This window comes from Falco cherrug, chromosome 8 (assembly GCF_023634085.1).
Source record: "Falco cherrug isolate bFalChe1 chromosome 8, bFalChe1.pri, whole genome shotgun sequence".
NCBI classification, from domain to species: Eukaryota; Metazoa; Chordata; class Aves; order Falconiformes; family Falconidae; genus Falco; species Falco cherrug.
Window position 1 is genome coordinate 27,014,319 of NC_073704.1, and position 13,100 is coordinate 27,027,418.

Genomic DNA, 13,100 nt, shown 5'->3' on the forward strand with positions numbered 1-13,100 from the left:
GGAAAAACCCTAGAGAAAGTCCTCTGCCCATTACATCTCCTCTAAGCACCAATGCTTCTGCTCTCCAGGGAGCATCCAACCCCTGTCCCCTCCAGGACACATACCCCTGGGTTCCAGAAGAGCTCTGCAAATACCACCAGGTCCGCAGCAGACAATGTCAGGCCCATGTTTGCAGCGGTGAGGGACAGGACAGCCACAACCTGCTTCTCTGAGAACTGGAACTTCTGGCACAGAGACTGCCGCTCGGCTGAAGGTGTGGAGCCATCAATGCGAATGTATTCAACATGCTGTGAAAAGGCAGAAGATACTTTTTAGAGGCCTCGTGTCCCGTTCCCCATATCGTCTTTCCATCTTTTAGTAGATTCTGTTTCCCTTCCGTGGGGAAGGGAAACAGAACCAGGAAAATAAAAAGGCAACAGTTGTATTTTTAAGACCTTGCCTTGTCTTAAAGGCAGAGATGCTGTAGCTCAGTACATAACGTACCTTCCCTCTGTTCACAATTCATTACTTGCTCTCTTATGTCCATTGCTCTCCCACCAGTCCTGACCAACAGGAAGGACAGCAACAGGCAACAAGTACAGTGGAAAGGCAACCAGCTTAATACAAAAGCTGGACACTGTGTACTGATGTTACAGCTGCTACAACCTCCCCAAGTCTGGGAGAAGATGGGATCCTACACACCTCAGACGCTCTGTGGTAGGCTCAGGAAAGGTATGACAAACTTGGGTGATGCAGGGCCATAACTCTTCAGTGTCCAACATCCTTGCTGTACTGGAGGATGCTGCCCCAGAAGCAAAGCCACCACTGCCGCTGTCGTTTATAGTTTGGGATATTAACTTAAATCATCCTTCACATTGCCCCCGCATGACCCAGAACTCTTTAGAGGCATCCATGGAAGTCTCACACAAATAATTACTCATGCCCTTTTGAAGTCAGAAAGGCGACTGGCAGAACTATCACGTCTCCCTACAGTATCCCAGTTCAAAAATGTAAAACCACCACAGAGACAAAGGCAGGCAGCCATAGCTGGACTTGGGTTGTTACATTCTCCCCACCTGAGAAAAGCCTGGAGGACAAAGCAGAGATGGCCACACAGGGTAACACTCCTCCAAGTATCCACAAGCTCCAAGGCAAACAATGGAGATTAAAGAACATTAAATACAACAAAAGCCACTCAATACAAAGTGAATCCTGTAAGGCATTCACCCTAGCACCTCAGCTCCCTCGGTGAAGGGCACATTCAGAGGCACAGCAAGTAGAAATGAACTCTGCTGCTAACTTTCATAAACTATCTGACTGACTGTAACTCTGAGGAACGGTGATAAAGTTGACTCAATCAATTACTTACTTTCTTCTCCAGTTCTGCAACTATTGCATCCAGTACTATCTTGTGATGAGCAAACACCAGGAATTTATCATTCCCACTTTCCAATAACTCCAGAACATATTCTCTACATGAAAGAGGAAAAAAAAAACAACCTCCATAAAGTTATGCGCTGAGAGAACACAGGTTTTGCTCACAACACATTTTAAAGATACTGCTCATCTATACACAGAGACTAAGAAATCAGCTAGCATACAAAAGCTGCAGTAAAATGCAAGTAGCAACTCAAGACTCCTACAGCTTAAAAAAAAGACATTGCAGGAAAATCCACTCATTTTTCTTTACTGCAGCTGGACAGCTGCCTACATTTATACTTGAGTATCACTGAGAATCAATTTGTATGATTCTGCTTGAATCATGGCATCTCAGACCAATCAACTAAAATTCATCTGTATTTATTTAACAGTCTCATTCACCCTTCCGTATCCCTAACTTTTGCACAATCATAGTATACTAAAGTAATCTGTATACAACTATTCTTCCTATGTTTAATTAGGATTGTTTTTATTTTAGAAGAAAAGGTTTCTAAGTGCACGGATCAGAGTATCCTAAAAGTAGCTTTCTCTGTAAGGGTTCACAATGACAATTTACCAGCTTGACAATCTAAATATATCAGCTATTTCTAGGAATTATCCATATGCATATAGGCTAGTAACCAATGAAAGGTACCAAGACTCCTTTTAAACACAGTTAAACAGTGTTAATTAAACAAAACCTCTGTCTTTTGCCATGGACTAATAGCAGAGCCATAGAACCCATTTCTTGCATTAACAATCAGGTCAACTGGAGCCTGAAAAACACCTATAAGCCTAAAATTTGTAACTAAGTATAGCAACAGCCATCAGAACAGCTGATACAAATGTCATCTTTTCTTTGTAATAGCAAAGTTGTTGCTAAGATCAGAAATACCAAGTTCTTTGCTAAATACAACACAGCTTAGGTCAGCAGCAACTGTCAAAACACCAAGCAGGATTTCCAGTACTGTATTAAGGTGCAAACAGCTCCCAGGGTTTGTGATGTTCAGATCTCAACTACCATGACAGTATCATTTAACAAAGACATCTGGGAGAAAAGTGGGATCGCTGGATTTTAAAACAAATATTAACACGAACATTCAGTGTAGCAAGCAGATGCCAAGATACTACAGTTATTTTATAGCTCATTCCCATCCTCCCATATTCCATTTAACAAATGGCTAGTCATTTCAATGGAAGCAATGGAAGACACTGTCATCAAGGGTAAGACGTGAGAGGTGCTGATGATCATAGGACAGTACCATTAGCTAGCTGGTACCGTAGCTTAGCAGCTAATAATAAATGGTTCTTTAAATGCCACTAAACCCCAGGAAAACAATGAACTAGTTCCTACCAGAAAGTCAAGTAAACAGCACTTCGTGGTTTTATATTCAGTTCACACTTGCAACTGAAATAAAAGGAAGAAAGCATTCTAACTGTTCACTAACATAAAAGGAAGAAATTCTTCTACAGGAATGAGCGCTGGGACTCTGGCAGTTCTGTGCCAAACAGGCAAATTCTGCAGCAAGGTCTGAGACTGTGAAATCACACACTGCACATCAGCTGGTCCTTACATTCAGAGAGCTGCAGAAAAGTAAACTTTTTTGAAGTTATTATCATACTACTTATTAACAAGTTACGCTATATGACCTAAAGCAACTCCCTTGCAGTCCCAGCAGAAAGGCTAAGGATAAAAGGGCACATTAAGTCACAGAAGGGAATCTTTTCTAGGGAAGACAGAGTGAAAAGCACACCTTTGATGGAAAACTTTTGCTAATGACAGCCCATATGAGCTCTGTGGAAGAGCCAAGAACTTCAGCAGGGGCTGTGACACCCTTACAGTACGCTACAATTAAAGCTCCATCCCTCTCATAAGCTTTTTGGCTCAGGGTTCCTGCTGCAGTAGGACTGCAACGTTAGTTTTCTCAAATTCTGTCGATACTTTTAGTTTCAGTACTCTCCCCCTCCTTAAACTGAAATAGGGTCTAGACCAGGGACCTTGATCCAAGTCCCAAACACTAAGAAATTTTAGATTGTTCAAATGACAGTTTAGATCCATATTTGGAATGAAATCAGAAGACTTACTCAGCCTAGGAACTCTGAGAGAAGAAAAAGTTTAGTGCATTGTAATTAAAATCAATTTTTTCTACGCTGGCTGGAGGCTATGCTTCATGTCCCTGCACTGTTATCTCTAAGGCACTGTTTTCCTGTTCTGAGCAGAAAAAACACATTTTACCAGGCAGGAATGAAGCAATGACATGCAGCTTACACGACTGAGTGGATTTTAGCTTCTGCTGTTCTGTTGTAGAAGAGGAGAAGAGCTTCCTTCTCTTGTTGTTTCTGCAGAGAGAAAGATAAAATAAGTGTGAGTCTCAGAAATGCCTTTTCTCCTTCTTGCTTACAGATATGGGATGTCTGCTGCTGCCAAATAAACACTTTGCTAGTTAAAAAATCAGCCTATAAATGCACAACAAAGGGGGACTGGGGGAAGTCTACTCGCCACTGGGTATGGCAGATACTCACACACTCCTATTTCTGACACCTCCCTTCCCACCTCCTACTCAACTCCTACAAGTTGGATGACATGCATATCACAAACATCGTTTTAGTTGAAAAAGCATTTTCCAGCCAAAACGGCAAGGAAAAACTCCAAAGTTCTTACAGAACTGTATTAGTAGCCTAGGAGCTTAGAACATGCATTTGCCATCCATACAAGAAAAAACCAAAAAAAGCAAAAATACACCCTTCATATTTTTGGTCACTGCTGTGTTCACAACAGAGCTTCAACAAGGCTGTGTTTGTAGGGTGTATGGGATTACAAGGCAAGACAGAAGAGTAAGTACAGAGGCAGGAGATATGAAAGACAATTAGAAAGGACTAATGAGAGAGGAAAAAAACAGAGGAAATGGTATTTCAAAAAAGAACAAAGCAGGCCACTTAAAAGGAAAAAACAGCTGAGCTGTTTTGACTGTGTTGTATACTCATTTAAAACAGTGCCTTCAACAGCCTTCCACTGTGCCTTCACATGAGATGTGGCTCTCACCTTCCTTGGAACCCACAGTACTGTTTTTCCATTGATGTTTTTAAATAAAGGTACCTGAAATACTAGAGTCTTATCATGAAAATAGCTTCTGACTTACATTTCCATACCCTTTGTCCATCTTTTTTGCTTCAGCTGCCAAGACAGCTTTGGTCTTTGCACTAATGGATTCAGGAGCCACTACAACCATTTTGCGTTGCTTTGCTGGAAGCTGGGAAAGCACATCTGATTTCAGACGTCGGATCATGATGGACTCTTCCAGCAAAATTTTCAGTTCAGTTAAGTTGGATGATCCAGAGTAGTCCCAACCCCATGGCATCTTGGAAAGATCAAAGCAATTATCAGTGTCAAACTTACAAGAGACTTGTCTGCAGGTGACCCAAGAGTAGAATAAACTTCCAGGGAAACCGGGCAAGGGAAGAACTTAATGGTCAGTAAGAAGACAGATTCGACAAAAATGGCAATGAGACAGAAGTGTATAAAGTAACCCATGTAACAGGAGAAGATTACTTATAAACCTCTTTTTTTCCTATTTACAAGCGCTCAGGGAGATGCAGGGAAGAGGACTACATAGAAAGGTAGGGATCCCTACCACAGTACTGTGACCTGGTATTCATCCTCACGCAGCAAGGTGTTTCTGCTCGCTACTTGCAGCTTTGGGCAGGCCAACAGATCTCATTGCAGTTCTGTGCACACACAATTACCTCACCTTTAAGCAGAGACATGCAATAATCTTCTCTAACAGCATAAGGACAAACATCCTTAACCCAAATGCCTTCACAGAGACATTACACTTGTCTGACATGCCTAGTAAACGCTAGGTCAAAACTGCCTGTTTTCCACTGACCTCTCTCTTGATCTACTCCCTGATAGACTCTGTCTCTGCCATTACCATGTTTGGTTCAGATACAAAATAAATCACTCTAAGCATTGTCTCTGCAAAGCAGCATCACTTCAAAGCTCCTCTGAACAAACCCTTCATTTACTCCTCCTTGAAGCACTTGCCTCTGAACCTGCCCTCTCCTCCAAGATCCTGTGTGCAGACGATATATATCTGTTCAATTAATCTCAGCTCATCGCTCTTACTAGTAACCCCACAGCCTATCATTTGTTCTCTGGGAAAGAACAACTAAACTGACAAACAGTGGCATCAAAATAGGTACACTCCCCAAAAGAAACATCTTTAAACAACTTTCTTTTGGAGAGGAGACCAATAAAGTTTTTATGCTGAAGTAAAGGATAAAGAGATACCTTTCCCCTGAAGTTTCACAAATAAGCATATGAAACACAGCTACAATACTGAAAAGCAAGGCAGGGGGGAGGCAAAATCCTCCTCATAGCTCTAATTCCAAATCTTACTGGCAGTGTCACCAAAAAAAGCCAGAAGTACCACCTCTGGTCTTGGAACAGCAACTCAATGTAACCTTCTACGTATGTATACGTACGCCCTCCTGAAATGCATATAATGGAGATGTGAGGAGCCTCAGCACCAATGCCTTTGATCTCCTGCTGCTCCACTTTGATTGCACCACATTAATTGCTAAAATAGATTTAACCTTAAAACCCTGTATATCTTTTATTTGCCTTCCTCAAGAGAAACCTATTGCAACACAGAAATGGAAATAAAATAGGAAAAAGCTCCAAAGTATTCACCGCACCTTCCATCCTCCTGTAGAATGCATGAGACAAAAAATAAATCATACCAGCCATGAGGTTAGTCACATTACTGACTATATTAAGGGATGGTGCTCTGATGGAACAGGGGTGAGAACCTGCTATGAGACACAAAGAGGAGTAATTAGACAGCTTCTAGGCAATTAAGACCTCTCTGATATGTGGAAGTGAACATTCCTACTTCAGGTTGAGACATAACAGGACAATCTGCAATTCTACTGCCATGTTCTACTGATGTGAACCATTAACTGCCTTCAGATTCTGGCACTTATGGCCACCATTAAAACTCATTTTACCTAATCTATTCCTACATAATTATGGTACCATCTGATTATCTATAGCTGCTTCATTAAAGCAGGAAACAATTCAAACCCTAGACACAAAACTAGTCTGGATCCTGTAGAGTTAAAACTTTGGCTCTGACAACAGCACAGTGGCATACAGCTAGAGTTAATAAGCCCACCTGGATGTAAGCCAAGCCTCAAAAAGCCAACATGGGTATTAAAGCTTTGCTTCTGTGAAACTAGGAATGCAATGCAGATACATCCCTCAGGTCTGTGAAAAGCTAGCTCAAGTCTAGCTGGGTTTATTAGCTTTAGGCATGCTGCATGAAAGCTGACAGTGCTGAGCCCCAGTCTTTGTGCCCCCTCTCCACAATTCTTCAGGCTCTGTGGACCCAGCAGAGCAGAGGTACAGAGGTACAGGAAGGACCGGCTTGGTGCTGCACCCAGCGTCATAAGCCCTCTGCCCACACTGCTTAGTGTACTGGTAGCTAAATAGATCAACAATGACTAGGCTTCTAAGTAAGACCTGCTATGGGGCCTGGACACTCTCCTCAGGCTACCTCATTCTATTCACGCAGCCCATATTTTTCCATTTCCATAACAAGCAAGTAATACATATGTTTTGCGTCCACATAGCACAACTCATTTCAGAAGGGTAACATCACCATAATTGAAAGAACAAGGCACAAGCAGAGCCAATATACTATCTACTGTCATATTAAAAAGCATATACAGGCAGAATCCTTACAGTATGTTCAGATTATTTCTTTCAAGGTGACTGTTGCTGGAACAATCTGCAAACAAGGAAACAGGCTAGTTCTGTGCTGCACCTAGCTAGTGATAAAAATATGATTATTTTTGGAATTATTAAAATAGTTCAGTGTATCCTATTGTGGAAAAGAAGACAGAAAAAAAGAGGGACGTTTATTTTGCCAAAATACACATCTGGCTTTGATCCATAACATTCCAGAACAAATGCTTCCAACTGTGATTTTCTTACCAAAGTGTTACAGCATCTTACATGAGTCAGTAAACTTATTACAGTGTTAGTAGAAGCTGCCAAACTCTTACAAATTCAGAGCATGTGCTCAGATAGAAATTATTTAATATTTGCCAACATCGCCCAGTTTGAAAAATGAATTCACAGCATGTGTTTTGGGAACAGACTGGAGATAGTTTGTAAATAAGCAGGTGACATTTCACTTGCTGCATTTTTAGGAGTACAGACGATGGAAAGTTGAATTACAACATGATAAACTTTTATTTTATACCTCTTCTAATCACTTCTGCCAGATATTTTCAATTTTCTGTCATAAAATCTATTATCTTCAAATAGAAACTAGTCAGGTTTTAGTTTTAAATTGAATGGTTCAGGTCTGTCAATTTTTCTTTAATCTTATAATGCAATCAGATTTACTATTAATGCCAAAACATTTTTGCATAGCACCTTTCATCCTTAAAGATCTCCAAAAGCCTTGCAAAGGCTCTCTGGTTCTGTATTCCATCCCCACTCATAATGCTGCCACTTTCAGGACGGAAAGAAGAACCTACTGAAATAATGACAGCAAAAGTAAAAAAAGTAAAACAGCTCTTCAGAGAGGACGTAACTCCTAACACAATCTTAGGTTAGAGCTGCAAAAAGGAACATGACGGACATAACACAGTCATGAGGGAACAACTACAATCATCAAAATCCCTTTTAATTTACTTACTGCTGAGTGGATATCTGGCAACCCAAAACTCAGCAGTCCCATTTTTTTCTCTAATACTATTTATATCACTTTGTTTCCAGCAGCCCCACTTCTTCTCTAAATAACCAAATTCTTTCTAAGTTCACTCTATCATTTACTGACATTAACTGTAGCAAAACGTCCCCAGTGAACACTGAGAAGACCAGTAATGTTCAACTGTCTAGTAGAGGCAGGTTGAACAGTAACAAAATTGTACTAGAAACCCTGCAGAGGTTTTGAAGGGAGGCTGATAGAGACTGTGACCTACAAGCTGAGTTTCACTGTATGTTGAAAACTCATTTACACAGAATACACTGTTACAACCCAGATTGTGTAAAACATTTTCTTTCTTTTATCAAATTCAGTATCTTACCAGAGGTCCACACATCTGGTAATTGAAGCAACAGCTAGTCATGCAGAACTTTACCCTTAAAGGGTTTATGGAACTCCAAACCTGTTCAGACTCACGTTACAATTCAGCTTTTGTTTTTACTGCAGAAAACCAATGAGATTAAACTGCATCTCTTCATTTCCCTCTAGGAAGCATTTTGGACACTACTCAGATAGGAATCTTTCACCAAAGATAATGAAGCTCAGCAGAAGATGTGGCCCTCTCCCTCCATATGATTACTACTATGATCTATGATTAGAGAAACAGAAAGTTCATCCTCTGCCACGAAAAGCAATGCTTGCTAACATGAATGCTGTTATCTTCCAGAACTCGAGCTCTGTATCTGTATGCTAACGACCTTACTTTAGTCAATGGCATCAGCATATGAGTACCAAAGACAATGAGCTGCTCATCTAGCTTGCACATTTGGACATACGTAGAACAGCACTACACCACCTATGGAAGTAAAAGTGGACATTCAGATCCAGGAAAAACGGGACTTGAGAACTTTGTATGAGACTGCAGTATGAATCTTCTTGATGGAAATTTTGCATGTTAGCTACCCCAAACAGAAAAGAAAACAAACACAGAAGCCCTACAAACACCTGTAACTATTTTTATGGCACACACTGATGTTCAGTTCTTCTGTAAATATTTTTGAGCCTTCAAACAGTTATTTGGTGTTTCCAACCACTCTGCTAAAAGTTATTGCCCAGTCTTACAAAAAATGAGGCACAAGTAGTGCAATGGATTACTCAATAACAAAGCAGAGCAAGCAAGTCCACGCACTACACGTCCATGCTTACACTGCCAAGCCATTCTGTGCCACATCCTACCTGCTATATAGCTGTCCTGGAAGAACTGGAGGACAAGCCAGATTAGAGGGCTCTTGCTCCAAATCAGAACTCAGGGGAACTTTGGTTCCCCTGTCTGTGTCTACGTAATGAGCACAGAAGGTCCTAGAGCCTCCCTGTACAACAGGCAGCAGCATGAGCTCTTCTCTTAGCAGTGTGTGTTCCAACACACAGAGCAGCCCTAGAGATGAAAAAGGCAAGCACAGCTGAGTTGCCCATACGTTGGGAGCAAGGCAATCATGGCTGCAAATGCTGGGTTCCCGCAAAGCAAGGATCTTGCACAGGTTGGACTCAATTACTCTGCTGAAATGACTGCTAAGCAGCTGACAGACATAAGAGAAGTTTATTTTGAAGATATGCTGAGGATCACATCCACTACTTTCTGAATTAGAAGAGGGTAGAATATAAAGATGGACTGTAAAGCTTCATTTTTTACTTACCTGGAGGTATAAAATCCAAAATCACAAGCAACAGAGGCCTTAGTTTGTTAAGCAGTCACTAAAGCAGACTAGAAACTGTTTTGGGGTGGGGTTTTTTTAATCAATTAGCCTAAACCTGCGGCTGCTTAATGGCTCCATAGTTACTCTGCCCATTTGACACAGTGGGGGCAAGTTCTTAATAGAATAGGCTCCCAACTATGGCTGCTTTTTTTTTTTAAGCTTTTTACTTCTGTAGCTTTCAGAGCAGATTTTGACAAGAAGCATTACTGCCTCCACGTCTCACACTCACCACTGCAGCATCTAGAGCTTCTCAGGTTGAGAGCTTTCAAAATGTTACTATGCAGTGAGACTTTCTGAAAAAAGATGTAACATCGGACGGAATGAAGGAAGGAAAGAAAAAACCTCCACATTTAAAAAAAATAAACTGCTGTTTGCAGAGCCCCAATCTGCCATTTTCCCCACTGAAGTACCTTCCTGGCATCACAGTAGCGCAGCCCAAAGGAGTGGAACTGTGGGAAGAAAGCTGGCTGGACAGCTGCGATCTGTGTGTAGAGCTCTGCAGGCCGTGACATGGCAGGGGTTCCCGAAAGCAAGATCACTCTCCTGGCAGCCTGGAAAAGCAAAACAGAGCACCGTTATCATACAGCTTACAATACAAGCAGAACCTGCTAAGAATTCATCCCCAGTCATGAAAGAAAATCCCAGAGCCATTGTCCAAGCACCCTAAATGGAAGAATACTTCACTTTCCACAGATCCTTCCAGCCTTCACCTCCTGAAGATACTCAAGGACAGTGCTTAAAGCTTCCAAGAAGCAGGACAAACCACGCTGTTTCTTATTCATCATCCACATGCCTTAAGGGAAGGGGACATCAATTTTTGTGACAGTACTTTCTGAACTGGCATTTACCCACTAGACACGTTATTATCTTATGTCTGGTTCAATATTTCATTTGGCATCAGATGTCACAGGAAAATGACACACCCTCTCAGGTACATCCTCACCTCCAAAATAAATTCTCTTGTAATAAACCTGCCACAGCAAGCCATAAACAGACTGCTTCCTCACAAAAGCAGAAGAGACCCAGAGAAGCAGGATTTTTTCTTACTTTTTCTTTTTACATTCTACTAGGAAGGAGAGAAAAATGAAGCTGCCTGAAGTAGGACCAGAGATGCCCATCCGACAGCCATGATGAGTCTAGGCACAGCTGGCTGGATGCTAGAATATGAGTTAATACAAATCATGTAAGACTGTAGAACCTGTGTTGCAGGGTACACAGGAATGGGGTAGGAAACCTGTATCTAAAGTAGGTGCTCCCAAAAAGCGGGGGAAAAAATTACACTATAGACATCAAAGCCTCCAAGATGCATTTCTACCATCATACCTCCATTATTATCTAATTCTATTATTAGATGAGAGCTATGAATTTCTACTGCTGTAAATTCACATATAGTAGTTAAACTACACATGCCTTGTAATCTCCTGCATGGTTTAATGCCGGTTCATTAAAATAACAAAGAGATTCTTGAGTGACATCTGTACCAACAGCTCATTCACATTTAAATGAAAAAGAAAATGAAATTTTTTATCATTTCACTGAAATCTACCAGTTATCCAAATCTATTCAGCTGATTCATCCACTCACCAACCAAATCTGGTGGAAAAAGAGTTCAGAGATCAGCTACCGGAAATTAATTTCAGAACTCTTTATCAGATATTTACATACAGGTTGTGCTCAAGGTGGGACTTGCCTTCTCCCTCCATCCCTATTAAACAGATCAAAAGGAAATGTAATTACCACTAGGATCAGATACTTTTAATAAACAAAAAAAAAAAAGCAGGATATTTATTGAACTAAAGAGGAGATGTCAAACCTTTGGATGTGTCAGAAGGTAGGAGTTCGCACAAGACAGAGGTGCTTATGCTACTCAAAAGAGGGAGAAGTCGCAGAGACCAAAAATATCAGATCCCATGAGGAAAAAAAGTGATAAAGCAGAAATCAAGTCAGTTTTTAAAATTAGGTTAACAGTGGAGGACAACTGAGCAGAAGCTAGACAATTATGTGATGACTTGCAGAAGCCTTTCAGGAGTAAACTGACACCACCCTGTGAAATCTGCTGAAATGCAAGACAAGCTGGTCCCACACTTGCAATAAACCTCCAAATTAAACTTCTTCCTTACGGACTAACAGAAGGCCACTGCGAGGAAGAAGACAACATGGAGGTCATGCAATTACAGACAGCTCATTTCAAATAACTGGATCAATCTACAGCAAGAGAAATTCACTCAAACCAGACCAGGGACATATTAAACACAACATAAACCCAACTGTGTTGAAAGGTTTTATGTAATTCTTAAGGCTCCTCCTCTTTACAGGGTGATCCCCAGGAGCTACATGAGATCAGGTTGGAACACTAATTCCCCAGTAGTCAAAACAATCAGTCAGGCTCCTTCCCAAATCCCTAAGTAGATATCAAAAGAGGGAATGATGAAGTTACAGGCTATTTGAATTCTAAGCTTGTCCAGCTGCAGCTTTGCTGTGCACAACTTATTTCTGAGCAGATACAGTATCTATCCTCTGCAAGAACTTACCAAGAACTATGATACATCTTCTATAATTAACCATGTTAAACAAATCAAGAAGTAAAAAACAACAGTGATGACCAAAAAAAAACCAACTCCCACACCCAAAACCCCCAAAAAACCCCACAAAACCCCCAAAAGACACTAACTCTATAAAAGCTACGAAGAACTTGAAGAAATTAATTCCAGAAAATTGTGTGGAACATAGGTGCTTTCATTCATTATCCCAAGAGTCCTTTTCAGTTTTAAAATCCATGACAGAAGGAGCCCAAGAAAAAAAAAAAAAATTCTAGGAAGACAAGCTTCCAAGTGTTGAAGGCTTACTTAAATTCTCGATGAAAGAAACAGCTTTGATTCACATTTCTCTTTCTAGTGGCAACTCATTTTGAATAGATGCCAATAAAGATTTGCTCCTGCAGAGAAGTCTCTGCTGATCACTGCTTAATTCTTGTTTCCTGCTGAACCTTCTGTGCTGTCAAGAGTGAGAGCTCACCCTCTTTCTTTTGAGGTCTCCAAGAATAATACAGAACAGCAGCACAGAAAGTAAGATCGCAGGGTCCAGAAAGGACTTTCTAGCAAAACCAGATCTGTAATCAATTGATACATATTTCCACATAGGAGAACTAACATTAGCTGCTCATTAGCATCTAAGCATGAAGTTTAAACTTCCCCAGAGGCGCGCCTTTCCCTCACGCGTCTTTGTGACT

General features: G+C 40.9%; 1 protein-coding gene across 3 annotated transcripts in view; it reads right to left on the minus strand.

Moving 5' to 3' along the window:
• The window catches only part of SMARCAL1 (SWI/SNF related, matrix associated, actin dependent regulator of chromatin, subfamily a like 1), a 40,600-nt gene that overhangs the window by 2,773 nt on the left and 24,727 nt on the right, over nucleotides 1-13,100 (minus strand). For all 3 annotated transcript variants that reach the window (XM_055718354.1, XM_055718355.1, XM_055718353.1), the window contains exons 10-14: nucleotides 10,282-10,422; nucleotides 4,539-4,757; nucleotides 3,668-3,738; nucleotides 1,349-1,451; nucleotides 105-287 (exon numbers count right to left, since the gene is read on the minus strand). In XM_055718354.1, the coding sequence (XP_055574329.1) occupies nucleotides 105-287; nucleotides 1,349-1,451; nucleotides 3,668-3,738; nucleotides 4,539-4,757; nucleotides 10,282-10,422 (717 nt within the window). The remainder of the gene's footprint in view (nucleotides 1-104; nucleotides 288-1,348; nucleotides 1,452-3,667; nucleotides 3,739-4,538; nucleotides 4,758-10,281; nucleotides 10,423-13,100) is intronic.